The sequence below is a fragment of the Vulpes lagopus genome, chromosome X (genome assembly GCF_018345385.1).
Source record: "Vulpes lagopus strain Blue_001 chromosome X, ASM1834538v1, whole genome shotgun sequence".
Taxonomy (NCBI): domain Eukaryota; kingdom Metazoa; phylum Chordata; class Mammalia; order Carnivora; family Canidae; genus Vulpes; species Vulpes lagopus.
The window spans coordinates 47,827,560-47,843,661 of record NC_054848.1 but is presented as its reverse complement, the minus strand read 5'-3'; the positions used below and the strand labels follow the sequence as shown (position 1 = coordinate 47,843,661).

Sequence of the window (16,102 nt, the reverse complement as noted above, 5' to 3'; positions counted from 1 at the left end):
TGCATTAATTTTTTAAATGGATGATGGTAGATATCAAATAGGTATGGCACTTTTATTTAATTGCATCCATTTTAAAAAGTGATGTAACCTCATTTAAAAACTTCAGTATTAACAGTATAAGGGAGATTATATCCTTTCTAAGTATACAAACTTGTACTTAAACATTTTTTAAATATTTATTTATTTATTTATTTGAGAGAGAGCATGAACAAGGGAAGGGGCAAAGGGAGAGGGAAACAAGCAGACTCCCCGGTGAGCCCCACATGGGGCTCAGTCCCAGGACCCTGAGATCATGATCTTAGCAGAAATCAAGAGTTGAATGCTTAAACGACTGAGCCACCCAGGCACCCTTGTAATGAAAACATTTTGATGTTATCCTAAAACATGCAAGTGAGTATATTAGTATTTCAGATTACTTCTAGCAGTTACAGGGGGCAAATTTTTTGAACATCACTGTTTTAAGATGCTAATTTACATAAGAACGGTATATTTAAGCTTACTGAATTTCATTTGTAAAGACTCACCACGCCAAAGTCTCAGGCCTTCAAAGAATACATGGAGGTTTATAAAATAACACAATACAACATCTCAGATATTGGTGCAATAGGTAGAAAAAGCCAGGCAATTAGGCTTTTAAGAACTAGGTTTTCTTTTCAGATTGATGAGAGAAAAGTCCCATCAACTGATGCTCTTTGGGAGACATTCTACTCTAGTTTTATTTGGCCAAGAAGCTATTTAATGGAAACTCTACTTCTTGCTGCTCAAATGTAGTCCATGTACCAGCAGTCTGGGAATCACCTGAGAGCTTGTTAGAAATGCAGAATCTCAGGGACACCTGGATGGCTCAAGCATCTGCTTTTGGCTCAGGTTGTGATCCGAGATCCTGAGATCAAGTTGCACATTAGGCTCCCTACATGGAGTCTGCTTCTTCCTCTGCTTATGTCTCTGCCTCTCTCTCTGTATCCCTCATGAATAAATAAATAAAATCTTAAAAAAAAAGAAATGCAGAACCTCAGATCCTACTCCAGACCTACTCAATCAGAATCAGCATTTTATTAAGAGCCCTCCCCACCCAGATAATTCATAAGCACATTAAAATTTGAGTTCTAGGAGTATAGGCTGTACAGTCTAGAGTTTGGTCCTAGGGCATAAACTAATTATTATCATTTAGGGAGCCAATCACTCTTAAATATTTTGAATGTACTTCGACAAGCAATTTAAACTACTTTAAACAATTATTTCTTATTTTATGATTATTTTTTCAGTTATTTCAACCAATAGACAATTATTACATAAGGAGATATTTTAATATTTAATATTTTAATAAAATCTCAATACAAGTAGTTAATGCATCAGTTCAATAAAATCTTTTCTCATAATCATTAACACTCATTAGCTTCACATACCCACCAATCTGCAACTTATCATTTTAAACAATTTGCTTTACCATTAACAAGCCAAATAAAATAACCTCCTGGAATATAACCACTGGAGGAAATTACAAAGATCTTATCTAAGGGCAAAGTGATCCTTGAAAAGATTTTCCAGTGGCTTCAGAATATCATGGGGAAATAAGAACTTTTCTACTTCTTTGAAATACTATCTGTGTAAACCGCAATTCCCTTTACCTACTTGTTGCTAACAATACTTGTAGAAAGGCTAGAAGCAGTGGCACCCCTAAGAGCTGATTGAATATGCTCCTATCAGTTTCATGTAGATTCTCTGAAACTACAGCCAAAATCTTTTGAGATGAACCCATGAGTCCAAGGCCCATGAAGATCATCCTCAGTCTGAGAGTATGATGCTGCCTATTGATCTTGGACTCCTCCCCAGGAGCTCCTTCACATTCTGTTTATATAAATACAGGAGGCTCACTTTGCCTGTTGCCAAGTACTTCTGAGTTTGTTTCCCTGAAAAGTTTATTTTACTAGGCCAAAGCTTGTGTCCCAAAGGAGGTGAATGCCCCTACCTCTATGCAATGCCCATAGAAATGTTTTATTTTCTTCAGAAGAATCCAGAAGGCCTGATTCCCAAGAATTGAAGTGTGGTCACACTAAATTCATCATCTTAAACTTTCGGGCATGGTAGAAGGAATAATTTAGGCATCTAAAGATAAACTGTGATGCTTAGGTTCTCAGGACTTACAAATGGCCACCTTTATACTATGTCTCTAAATGGTAGAGACTGAGCTCTGATGTCTCTTCCCCTTCATATAAGGGGACTAATAGTTTCATGAGGGCCTCACCTTCATGACTTCATCTAACCCATATTATTTCCTACAGGCTCCATCTCCAAATATCATCACATAGGGAGTTAGGGCCTCAAAATATAAATTTGGTGTAGGAGACACAATTCAGTCTGCTCACAACCCATTTCCCAAGCCACACTGGGATGGCTCAATGTGAGTTAAGATAGAAGAAGAGGTAATATATACAGCTGAAATAATGAGGATAATCAGCACTGGTTTATTCATGGATTAAAGTATGGTCAGAAACAGCAACCTTTTCCTCACAAATTAAACATGATATATGTAAAGAACAGCCTTGGAATGCCTTTCCTCATGGCTCTATGACACTAAGACACTGAAGTACTCACCCTCCCTCCAAATCTGAGGTATTAGAGGTCTATGTAATGCCTGCACATGTATAAATAAAAAACATTTCAATGCTGTCTTGCATAGTACCTTCCTGTCACAGATTCATGGTGAGAAGTAGCCTTTCAGGGAACTGAACACATGATGAGAAAGCCCACAAACACATATCAACAGGCTACACATTCTTCCAATGAAACTTTTGAATGGGTTGTACAATTATCACATCCCCGCCAGTAATTCCAGCTTGAGTCAGTCTTTATTTTATTTTTTAACTTCTTTACCACTTTTTTAAAAGATTTATTTATTTATTTATTTATTTATTTATTTATTTACAAGAGACACACAGAGAGAGGCAGAGACACAGGCAGAGGGAGAAGCAGGCTCCATGAAGGAAGCCTGTTATGGGACTTAATCCTGGGACCCCAGGATCACGCCCTTAGCCAAAGGCAGATACTCAACCGCTGAGCCACCTAGGCATCCCTTGAGTCAATATTTAGATGGACAACTTCACCAGTGTCATAGTGAGAATATGCCCTTATTTACCAGTGAAATGAACCAAGAAATGTGAGGTACTCAATATGGTATAGCAAAGCCATAGGAGAGACAGTAGTGAGTATCAACAACCTTCGTCTCTTTCTTAAAGATAATTGTAACTGTTTCCCCTAAAAATATGTGCTTTAGAAGTAGAATGCTAGTCCAGTAACCAAAAACCATAGATTTGGAATAGTTCTTGCTTTCTTCCAGATTGAGTTTATACCACAATTCCATTCAAATGTCATTATACATATTCAGCTTGAGGAACTTAACTGGAATTTCTTAATAGATTTATGGTTGAGTTAACATATGGAAAATATATAGAGTGCTGTGGACTTCTGAAAATTTCTAGGTGACTCTGGGGTGTAATAACTGTTTAAAGGAGGACAGGAAGCCCAAAACTTGTGTGCAATGGGATCTCAAGGACAAATGGCAAGTTGTGGGGTCAGTTTGAGAAAAGGATAAGGAAAGTCAATACTAAAGAGAAAATAGTATATGAGAAATATATCTGCTCTTAAAACCTGTGTAGTTTGGAGAAGACACAAGGTGGAATAAGTAGAAACAGTTGGGACGCCGGGACACCTGCACCCCGATGTTTCTAGCAGCAATGTCCACAATAGCCAAACTGTGGAAGGAGCCTCGGTGTCCATTGAAAGATGAATGGATAAAGAAGATGTGGTTTATGTATACAATGGAATATTACTCAGCCATTAGAAACGACAAATACCCACCATTTGCTTCAACCTGGATGGAACTGCAGGGTATTATGCTGAGTGAAGTAAGTCAATCAGAGAAGGACAAGCATTATATGTTCTCATTCATTTGGGGAATATAAATAACAGTAAAAGGGAATATAAGGGAAGGGAGAAGAAAAAGACTCCTAACTCGGGGAAACAAACTAGGGGTGGTGGAAGGAGAGGGGGGCGGGGGGTGGGGGTGAATGGGTGATGGGCACTGAGGGGGGCACTTGACGGGATGAGCACTGGGTGTTATTCTGTATGTTGGTAAATTGAACACCAATAAAAAATTAATTTATTAAAAAAAAAAAGAAACAGTTGGGAAGGTTTGTCCCTCAGTGGCATTTAAGGAGTCATTCTTGCACACTGCATAGTTTTTACGTGCAGTGGTACCAGGAAAAATACTTTCTAAGACAACATCAAAGTCCTTCGTGCAAGTAACCAATGGGCTTATTGTCAAATTATCCTCACTTTACCTTAATTCCCAAGAAGGTACAGAAGTTAAGACCCGCTAGTTATTCCAGATTCCCTTTAAAGACAGTGACTCTCAACATAAGGTCAGAAAACTGTTTCAAGATAGAAGATTCTTGCTGGTTTCTATGCACAATGAGAGCTTTGATATCCTGGGACATTCAATATACTAATCTAATCCTACTTTACCATTACAGAGTCAGAAAATTCAAAATCAAAATGTGAAAGGATAGGGCAGCCTGGGTGGCTCAGCGGTTTAGTGCTGCCTTCGGCCCAGGGCATGATCCTGGAGACCCAGAATCCAGTCCCACATCAGGCTCCCTGCATGGAGCCTGCTTCTCCCTCAGCCTGTGTCTCTGCCTCTCTCTCTCTCTCTCTCTCTCTGTTGCTTATGAATAAATAAATAAAAATATTAAAATGTGAAAGGCTAACTGTAGGAAGCTGGTCCAAATTTCTGTGAAAGATTTTTTATAAATGAAGTCCAAAGACAGTATGTGTCACAAGGAATGGTGTAAATATACCCATAAGTTGAAAGAATTTAGAAATAAAAATTTTGAGATTGTAAATTATTATGAGCTAGCCAAAGAAATCTGAAATTAATTGGCAGTGGCATATCTAGGAACAGAATCAGAGAAACACAATAACCTGGAATTGCTTAGACATTGTTGATAACCTCATCAATATCCACTTCAATCTTCTTTAATTGTGGAGTACCCATGCCATTTTGGTGGGATTAACCACACCTCCAACTTTAGGGGTACCACTTGATTAGTATAAGCCAATTATTCAAATGGATCCACTTTGTTAATGTGACTGTTTTTCAAATAAGAATATACACTTAATTTAAGATTGAGGGAGCATGACATTATTTTTTGTCCATATTACAAGAACAGGCAAAGGATCTATACTGGTCCCAATCAAAATAAAGCAAAATTTTGATTAGAAGTTGTTGTATAGGTTCCCTCTGTCACTGCATAATAATAAGGGAGTATATAACTGCCAAAGTTGTTGACAGCCATATTGTAACATAAGCTTCAGGGTGACACAAAAATCAGAAAGAAAAGAGAAGACACAACAAAACTAGCTTGGATGTCATTACTGAGTATATTCATTTATTAGGACTGCCATAAAAAAGTAACAAAGATGCAGTGGCTTAAATAGTGCAAATTATTTTCTCTCAGTTCTAGAAGTTATAAAACCAGGACCAAGGTATCCAAGTCCAAGATTTAAAGCTTCTATCCTTGGCTTGTAAATGGTGATTTTCTCCCTCTGTCTCTGCATGGTCTTTCTTCCATGTGTGTCTGTGTTCTAATATCCTCTTTTCATAAAGACACCAATTATATTGGATTAAAGCCAACCCATGTGATGCCATTATTAACTTTAATTATTGCTTTAAAGACCCTACCTCTAAATACATTCACATTCTGAAGTACTAGGGGCAAGGACAAAAACATGAATTTGAAGGGGACACAATTCAGCTCACAAAACTGACCACATAGATTAACCCTAATCTGATACCTATCAGATTTTTCAAATAATGAACCAGTAAATAACATTTATTTTGAATCAGACTGAGATCACTTTCCTCATTTTTAAAAGTTTTTATTTATTTGGAAGACAGAGAGAACACAAGTGGGGAGGGGCAAAGGAGAGAAGCAAACTCCCAGCTGAGCAGGGAGCCCAACCCTGGGCTTGATCCCAGGATCCCCAGATCATGACCTGAGCTGAAGGCAGATATTTAACCAACTGAGCCACCAAAGCCCCCAAAATTGCATTCCACTTGAAAGTAACTGATAACATCCTAACAGATATAGCACCATAATATTGTGGAAAAATCTATACACAACAAAGGATACAAAAAAGACGCAAAATTGATGCCATTATAAAATATTGTGGAAAAATCTATACACAACAAAGGATACAAAAAAGACGCAAAATTGATGCCACTCTATGCAAAACTAGCTAACATTGTTACTAATTGCAATCGCATTCAAGAGTACTCCCTCAGTTTAAGACACTATTTCTCCAAAGCAAGATCTGAGGGGAGCACTTGGCAGGATGAGCACTAAGTGTTATGCTATATGTTGGCAAATTGAACTCCAATAAAAAAAAAAAATTTAAAAAGATCACCATAACTAAGACACTTAACCTATTTTGGAAAAACTCTTAGTATATGTGTTTCTGTGTATGTGTATACAAAATATTATGCCTGTGTGTTGAGTGATTGGAGAGGTGTGTATTTGGGGTTATGTGTCTGGGCATATGATTATCTGTAAATACATAAAGACGTGTGTATATATAGAGAATAAATATATATATTGTACAAATGTAAAGGATTTCTATATTAATATGTGTTTTGGGTGAGGCATTTCTTGGTCAATTTGTGTGTATAAAAAAAAGTGTACAAAATACTTGAAAAAAGAAAAGTCACTCCAGCAGGGGAGATTAGAGGTGGAGCTAGAGAGTCTGAGATGCTGGGGGTACAAAGGAAGAGGAAAGGAAAACCTACAGTAACCAAGGATCCTAATTTGGAAACAGAACGAGCAGACCAGGAGTTGATTCAGGACTGAGAGGCTGGCAGCTTAGTATTTAGCAGGAAGGGGAGGCCTCTTTAACTACAGGAAACTGAAAGTCTACTCCTATACGGAAAGAGGGAGGAGACTGCGGCGACGGCGGCGGCTGGTGGGAGCCCGATGTGGCAGAGGGGCCGCCGCCGACAGGGAGGCGGGGGGCCCGCGAAGCTCAGAGCTGGGGATACCGCCGCCATCCTCCTCGCCTACCCCGCCACTCTCCTAGACGCGCTCCCCGCCTACGGATCCTTCCCTCCCAGCCTGTGCAAACACCCGGCTCGTCTCCCGCTGATCCTCCTTCGACACAGGCTCACCGCGGAGGCAGCAGCTAGGTGTCCGATTCGGGCACGTGAGGCCCGGGATCCGGGGCGGTGGACACCAGGCAGGGCAAGGCCATTGGTGGGCTCCAGGATGGAGAAGGGGGATGGGATGGGCTCCTGCGGGAGATAAGGGGTGGGGGCAAGCGCCGGCTGAGGCTGGAGTGGGGGAGTGCGATGGGAAATAGGAAAGGAGGGTGGCATTAGGAGCCAGGCAAGAAATTGAAGGTGAGCCTGGGGAAGCGAGGGCGCTAGATGCCAGGAAAGCGATCGTGGGTAGACAAGGGGCATATGGGCAGCAGGCTGGGGCGTCCAGGACAGGACGACAGTGAGTGCGTGCGGGTCAAAGGCGGTGAAGGGATAGGCGCTTTGCAGGGGATTGAGAGTGGGCGCCAGTGGCGGGTGATGGAGGCAGTGGGCTCTGAACAAGGAGGTAGCCTGCTGCCTCCTGCAGAGTTCCTAACCCCAGCCAGCACCACTGCCGCTGCCGCCCTTCCCCACAGCCTAAAGGAACCTAAGAGGGAGAGCACTTGGCAGGCACGCAGCCAGGATTTCCAGCACTGCTGCCAGGTCCATGGGGAAAATTTAGGTTCTGGCGCTGGGTACACAGACACGTCGCAGTTGGGAGAACTTCACTTTATATCATATTGAATGTTTCTCTCTTGTCTTCTCTCCTGCCCCTGCAGGCATGAAGACCCCCAACGCACCAGAGGCCGAAGGGCAGCAAACCAGGGCAGCTGTGGGCCGGGCCACTGGGTCGGCAAACATGACGAAGAAAAAAGCCTCCCAAAAGAAACAGAGAGGCAGACCTTCCTCCCAGTCCCGCAGGAACATCGTGGGCTGCAGAATTTCACATGGATGGAAGGAAGGTGACGAGCCCATCACCCAGTGGAAAGGAACCGTTCTGGATCAGGTGCCTATAAATCCCTCTCTTTATCTGGTGAAATATGATGGAATTGACTGTGTCTATGGACTGGAACTTCACAGAGATGAAAGAGTTTTGTCTCTTAAAATTCTTTCCGACAGGGTGGCATCATCTCAAGTCAGTGATGCAAACCTTGCAAACACCATAATTGGTAAAGCTGTGGAACATATGTTTGAGGGTGAGCACGGTTCTAAGGATGAATGGAGGGGAATGGTCTTAGCCCAAGCACCTATCATGAAAGCCTGGTTTTATATTACCTATGAGAAAGATCCTGTCTTGTACATGTACCAGCTTCTAGATGATTACAAAGAAGGAGACCTCCGTATCATGCCAGAGTCCAGTGAGTCTCCTCCAGCAGAGAGGGAGCCAGGAGGAGTTGTAGATGGCCTCATAGGTAAACATGTGGAATATACCAAAGAAGATGGCTCCAAACGGATTGGCATGGTCATTCACCAAGTGGAAGCCAAACCCTCTGTGTATTTCATCAAGTTTGATGATGATTTCCATATCTATGTCTATGATTTGGTGAAAAAGTCCTAACTGTCAGGGTAAACCTTGCCACATTTGTGAAAACAAATGTATACTTTGTGGACATGCAAAATAATGTTGCTTTTCAGTGTATTGAAAGCTTAAGGGTCCCTGTTAATTCAACATCTTTGCCAGCATAACTGTTGTTTTGTTCCAAAAAATACAAATTTATGTGGATATGACATGCTGCGTGTAAGGACTTTGTCATGTTGAAAAGATTGGGTGTGTTTGGTGGATGGGGCATGAAAGGAAGGGACAGCTGTAAATGCAGGCTGTGAATAAAGTTCAGCTAGTATCATAATCAGTCATCTAAAAATGGAATAGGACTTAGCCGGTCTGTCTAGAGAGGGGGGAGGAGAAGGAACTAGAGATGGGCCATGGGGAGAGGGAGTAGGGAAGGTGACTCCTTAAGGAAGAGGTGGGGCAGGGCCCAAAATGGAGAGGCTCTTCTGAGGGAGGGATGACCTAAGAGAGAGGCACCCAACTGAGAAACGGTGGAGAATAACAGAGGGAGAATGAGATCTTGGGCTTAGAGGGCTTAGAGGAAAACAGACAGAATACCTTGAGTGGAGAGGGACACAAAGAGAGAGGGCAAAGGATACTCAAAGGGAGGGTCTATGCGTGAGTAAGGAGACAGAAAGGGAGGAACACTGAGGAAGAAAGAATTCCAAGGAGAAAGACTGACAGAGGAAGTGAGAACACAGAAAAGGAGGTGTGGGGAGTGGGACCCGTGAGAAATGGGAAGGCCCAGGAAAAAGTTGGACTTCTGGCAGTATCCATATTTTCCTCCCTGGCTCTGTGCAGAAAGGATGTGACAGCTGTCAGAGAACCAAATGGAGTGAAAGTTCCCTAGAATGGCATCATGTCAGGGATGACTCAAGAGTTAAGCAGGGCCAACCGTATACCTAAAAGGCTTTTCTTACTTCAGGGAGCTCATGCCGCACCTGCTGAGTAGAGCCCCAAGCTCAGCCTAAACACTCTGACCTGACCCCCCGTGAGCAGGGGGCTGTGAGTAGCCTCCTCACTCTTCCCAGAGGACCCAGGTACAGTAAATCTTGGACCTGAAGGTCTTGGTTCATTTACCTTACACTGGATAAATAGTTCTTATGGAGACTGGGTCATGGGGCTGCTCAGGATTTAAGAGATGTGCCATCTTGCATTTGGAAAATATTTTATCCAAAAAAATGGAACCTTGCTGAACACAGGTACAGGAGTCCCCTCGCTGTTCTTTCTCCTACTGGACTGTGCTTTGCCTCACTATAGAGGAGGGGCATCAGAGGATTGAGCCTAACGTTTCTCTCCAGGACATGGGGAGTACTAGGCAGTCCGTGCTTCTGAAACCACAGGTGGCTCCACCCAGTGCTTCACTGGATGGAGGTCTGCTGCCTCCAGAAGCCCCGTTCAGGCTATCCCCCCAACAAATCTGGCAGCTACCAACCCTTCACAGGTACATCCTGGCCAGTCCAGCACACAGAGAAGCTGTGATGGAAGTTTGTGCAACTCTGTTTCCAGGTGAGATGGATGGCATGGGGCAGTCGGCTAACTCCTTCAACTGTATGATGCCACCTAGAGGGACAGTCATTGGTGGGGAGAGGGTGCAATAACCCCAATAAAGTCCCTCAAAGATACGGTGCCCCAACACATGGGCCTAAGTCCTCTTTTTCTCCTCCTTGCCCTTCCCCAGTCCTGCTGTGGAAGGTCCCTTCAAGACCCTCTCTGGTCTCCCCACTTCACACTTCACTAAAATATACCCCCGCCCTCAAAGGAAGAGTTAAAGTGACCCCACTGCCCAGGCTTCCCTAACTCCATACACAGTGGGGTGAGGAGGGTAGCTGTTGGCAGGGAGCTTTCAGAAGTCCCAAAAAAGGTGGTAATTCCAGTTCATTCTCTTCGCACAACATGGCCTGAAACTGTTTGCCTGAAGTATTACACAAGGCAAACCCACCTTGCAGGGATTCATTTTCTTTCTTTCATATACCAGAAAATTTAGTCTAGCAAAACACCTGCAGGCCATCCATGGGCCGATTTCAGCCAGCTGCCATGTTTTGTTTGATCCCGGTGTTTTTACTGTTTTCTATTTTAAAATCAGCTACTTAGACACTTGGTAGATTTCACATTACAAAAATCCATATTTCTGGCCCACCTCAAACCAAACCAAACCAAACCAAACCGAGGATTAGGGCCCACATTCCAACAAGGATACAAGCAGCTGGGTCTGAGGAAGAGCTCAGCCCATTTTAGACTGAATGCTCTCTCAAACTAGCCATGTCCCCAGCTGGCCTGATTCACTCTAATACAATTCCCAGTCGTCCCCTGAAGGCATTTGCATTTGTAGTTTTGGGGCTAGACCCAGGGGAAAGTGCCTAGCTCTACTTTTGGCTTAAGCTGACCCCATTTGCTTTTTAACTCATTTGCTTTATCTTTATCCCGCAAATACTTACTTTAGGTGGGCTCTCTGCCAGGCAATCTTCAGGCACGGGTACTGGTGATATGGTAATGAACCAAAGAAACAGATAAAACAATGGTGGAGCTTTAATTTTAGTGTGGGAGACAGACAGTAACCAAGACACAGTAGGTGAAATGTAAAGTATTCTCAAAGGGATAAGTGTTAAGAAAGGAAAAATAAAGCAAAGGATGTGGGATTGGAATTCTAGGTGGGAGGCTGAAATTGGATAGATAGAGTCCAAGGAGGGCCTCACTGAGACCATGGCTTTTGAGTAGTAAAGACCTGAAGGCAGAGAGAAGATGGGCCCTGTGGCTCTCCAGGGAAGGAGCATGCCAGCCAGGTAGAGGGACAGCAAGGCAGGAGTAAGCCTGACATGCTCAAGGAACACTGAGGATACCAGCATGGCTAGAGCCAAGTGAGCAAGGTATAGGCTATCAGGAAGTGAGTTCAGAGAGGTGATGGGGATCTGGCAGAAGCTGAGAGGTAGCTTAGAGCCTTGCAAGTCTTAGAATGGAATTTGGTTTTTATGCTGAGTGTGATGGGGAGCCATTTGAGTATTTTGAGCATAGGCACGACATGATTTCCCTCATATTTTAACAGGAACACTCTTGCAACTCTGAAGGCTTGTCTGTTTGGACTTCAAAGAAGAACAAGGTAGGTCTTCTATGTCAAGGAAACAGAGTAGAGACATAGAAATAAATTTTCACATAGAAACTTGAATCATAACAGAGATGACATATCAGGTGAATGAGGAAAAAACATTTGAATCAACAAATGCTTCAGGGTTAATGTGTTTTCTGTTTGCCAATAAGTAAATTTTAATCTGGTTATTACATATTACCCTCAAATTTCAAATGGAAAATAATTAATACTTAAATTTAGAAAATATCATTTGTAAGAAAATATATTCTCCCCTGTAGAAATGGGGAAAAAGTTTACTTAAAAGCAGAAATCCAGAGATATTGAAAAATTTGATAAATGTGATCTTATAAAGATATGAATTTTTCTAATTTCAAAAATCATTGTATACAAAATGGAATAAAATAAGTTTAGGGCAAACTTTGATAGTTAAAATGAATCAATAAAATATATGTAAAATGAGAATAAAACAAACAGTTCTTAGAGAACTTGGGAAAAATATTAACAAACATATCACAAAATAGGAGATCCTATGGTCAATCAACATGCTTTATTTTAATCTGCTTCCCATATTTTTTTCTTTTCCATAACATATGTTCTCTCCCAAAATTCTCTATAATCTCCTTAATTAATAAGGGTTTTTTTGCCCTTGTCAGAATATAAGCTCTATAATGTGTGGTTTTCCTTCCTTTTTTTTCATTTATGTATCTCAAACAATTAAAATAGTATCTGGCATATAGTAGGTGCTTAGGAATTATTTCTTGACTTTGTTTCTCACCAGTAAACAATGAAATGGAAGCTAAAATGATAAAGAATTTCATATGCATCAGATCAGCAATTTGTATGAAGTTTGAAAATATGTGTTGTTAACGAGATAAGTGGGAGATCCTATACCCTGTTGGTGGGAATTCAGTTGGAGATAAGGTTGCCATTATCTAGTGGGTGTGAAGATGGCATATTTAGAGGTTTGTCCTTTTTTACTTTATACGAAGACAATTCTGTATTGATCTCTCATGTTTCTGCACGTTTTGCAAGCAAGGCACTAAATCATTTTGGTTGTGTGTTACATTCCTTTGAAGGAGGTGTGAATAACAAATATGTTTGTAAGATGGGATAGTATTTCTCTGTGTAGCAATGGTCAGGGATGCTTAACTGAAATCTAATAAATATTAATGTCTCCTTCCAGAGAAAAACATTTAAAAAGGCATATTTACTACTCATTATAAATATTAGGTTAATTAAAATGGTTTCCTTTCCTCTAATGTAGTCTACTGTATACCCTGTTGTATGTGGGTCTCAGGAATGTAGAGTTAAATTGCTGATCCTCTTTTTTTTTTTTTTTGGTATATATTTTTTATTGGAGTTCGATATGCCAACAATAGCATAAACACCGAGTGCTCATCCCGTCAGGTGCCCCCCTCAGTGCCCATCACCCACTCACCCCAACCCCCCGCCCAGCTCCCTTTCCACCACCCCTTGTTCGTTTCCCAGAGTTAGGAGTCTCTCATGTTCTGTCATCCTCTCTGATATTTCCCACTCATTTTCTCTCCTTTCCCCTTTATTCCTTTTCACTATTTTTTATATTCCCCAAATGAATGAGACCATATAAGGTTTGTCCTTCTCCGATTGACTTAGTTCACTCAGCATAATATCCTCCAGTTCCATCCACATCAAAGCAAATGGTGGGTATTTGTCGTTTCTAATGGCTGAGTAACATTCCATTGTATACATAAACCACATCTCCTTTATCCATTCATCTTTCGATGGACACCGAGGCTCCTTCCACAGTTTGGCTAGTGTGGACATTGCTGCTAGAAACATCGGGGTGCAGGTGTCCCGGCGTTTCATTGCATCTGTATCTTTGGGGTAAATCCCCCAGCAGTGCAATTGCTGGGTCGTAGGGCAGATCTATTTTTAACTCTTTGAGGAACCTCCACACAGTTTTCTGGATACATTTTGAAGCATAACCTGTATAATTTTTTTCTTAGAGAAGATATCTGTTTTTCTTAGAGAAATAGAGGTGGGGTCCATGACAACACAAGATTACATATTTTCTGATACCCTTGAGTCAAATAACATCTCGAGAAACAATAAATGAAGCATTTGGGCTCTTACTGCCTCAGGTTGTGTGTATGATGCTGATGTAATGACCTCCTGGAGAATGAGAAACTGACCACAAAATCTTAAGTAAATTTTTATTCTCAGCTTTACCTCCTTGCTAGTTCTTCTGTTGAAAACAAGTGAGAACTAAAGGATGCTATCATGGTAATGGGCAGCAGGTACCCAAACATTTTGTCATGGATTTAAAATAGCTAGGATAGGATTTAATAGATAGTATAGAATAATTGGCTGTTCAAAAGCAGGCAGGATTTAGACAGTTCTTGAACTAGTACTGTGTCTGAGTAATGGACAGAGACCTATACTTATATAGAATTATTCAAAGTTCATTGCCTAGGTCACATCTCATTCCCTATTTCACAGGTCCAAGTGATCTTGTCCTTTCTGAGTAGAAGTTTAAAATGGAGGTGGTATGGTATTAGTGATTTATTATTAGTGATGGGATCACACAGTCAGTCTTGTTTTTTTTTTTTATGTATTAATGTTAAAGAGATATGATCAGAGTCTCCCAACCCTTTCCCCTAGGTCATTATTGGAAACAATTGCAAAGTACCACTTTGGAATCCCAAGAGTCTTCCTGTCTTAGAGGTGACAATGCATTTCCTAATAACCCATTTCCTGTAATTATATTAGAGAAGTGATGCAATGTCCTGGTATGCCCATAAAGGTTATTCCTTCACTCTCATATTAAAATTGTGCCACAGCTCAACATAATGTTTTGGTTGATATTTCAGAATACTGATAAATAAAATCCTTTTTCTTTTTGTAAATTTGTAACCATTTGAGGACAAGCACAATAATTACACAAATGGAGGTTAAAGTATCTCCTTTATAATTGATAAAAGCTGGATGTTTAGCCATGAGGCCACATACTCATGAGGCCACATTCCTCATACTTTACCTAGTCACAGGCAGAACTGGATAACTGCGGCCTCTCTGATAGACAGGTGCCCATGGCCTGCAAAGCTTATTATGTGTTTGAGTATAAATTGGAGTACATCTTCTGCCTAAAAAAGATAAATCCAAGAGACAACTCAAAAGGTTTCTTACAGGGGATCCCTGGGTGGCTCAGCGATTTAGCGCCTGCCTTTGGCCCAGGGCACGATCCTGGAGTCCCGGGATCGAGTCCCGCATTGGGCTCCCGGCATGGAGCCTGCTTCTCCCTCTGCCTGTGTCTCTGCCTCTCTCTCTCTCTCTCTCTCTCTCTCTCTCTCTCTCTCTGTGTCTATCATAAATAAATAAAAATAAATCTTAAAAAAAAAAGGTTTCTTACATGTCCAACTCCTAACAAACACCAATTAAAGAAGTCATTGGGAGATATGAGGCCAGGGGAATGAGGGTCCTATTTGACAACTATTATACATAGACTTGGTAGAAGAATGAAAATGAATTGTCTTTTTTTAAAAAAAAAATGCTTATTGAAGTACATCACTGACACATTATATTAATTTCAGGTATACAAATTAGTAATTTGATATTTGTATATATTGTGAAATGATCACACATAGTTACAATTTTTTCCTTGTGATGAGAACTTTTAAGATCTACTCTCTTAGCAACTTTTAGATATGCAATGCAATACATTGTGCATACTACATCCCCATGACTTATTTTATAATTGGAAGTTTGTAGATTTTGAACCCTTTCAAACATTTTGCCCACAATTTCTTATCTTTGTGCAGTTAACATATTGTACAACATGCTGAACATAATTTTCAATGGATTATAATTTACGGGAATAATATTTAAAATATTAAATATTTAAAAAACATAATCATGTTATTTGTTATATATTAATATAATTATAATCTTATTAATATATAACAATTTTTAATTATGGAGGCAATGCCCTTTTCCCTCCAACCTGCCAAAGCATCGGGTCATGTGTTTACTGTTTCTGCTTTGTGTTCTCTGTTCATTGTTGGTCCCTGGGGATTTTCCTGACACTCTTTAAAGCTCAGCAATATATTAAATAGGTGATCTGTCATATTTTAGCTATCATTTTAAAGTGATTTTAATGAAAGAGTATTTCTCTATCCACATTTTAACCTCTTTAAGTCAGGGGTTAATTAGGCACTCCTTCGGACAACCAGTGGCACAGTTCTATCCCTTGGTGACGGAGATATGAGGATTATAGGGAAATCAGAGAAGTCATACCCGCATTTTAAGAGGGCTGTTCTTCAATATCTGCTGTTGCTCCTTTAATGAATGAAATAGGCAGTTC

The 16,102-nt window shown here is 40.8% G+C and overlaps 1 protein-coding gene across 5 annotated transcripts; it reads left to right on the top strand.

The window, feature by feature from the left end:
• The first annotated feature begins 6,923 nt into the window (after positions 1-6,923).
• On the top strand, positions 6,924-15,042 carry SPIN2B (spindlin family member 2B). 5 transcript variants are annotated; one of them, XM_041741885.1, is made up of 5 exons: positions 6,924-7,304; positions 7,909-8,135; positions 10,123-10,187; positions 11,722-11,775; positions 14,404-15,042. In XM_041741885.1, the coding sequence occupies exons 2-5, from the start codon at positions 7,911-7,913 to the stop codon at positions 14,462-14,464; spliced, it is 405 nt and encodes a 134-aa protein (XP_041597819.1). In that variant the 5' UTR covers positions 6,924-7,304; positions 7,909-7,910; the 3' UTR covers positions 14,465-15,042. The 5 variants fall into 5 exon arrangements, with proteins under 5 accessions (XP_041597819.1, XP_041597818.1, XP_041597817.1 ...); XM_041741884.1 differs by lacking the exons at positions 10,123-10,187; positions 11,722-11,775; positions 14,404-15,042 and having other exon boundaries at positions 6,924-7,237; positions 7,909-8,976; XM_041741883.1 differs by lacking the exons at positions 10,123-10,187; positions 11,722-11,775; positions 14,404-15,042 and having other exon boundaries at positions 6,924-7,292; positions 7,909-8,976.
• Positions 15,043-16,102: the final 1,060 nt, after the last annotated feature.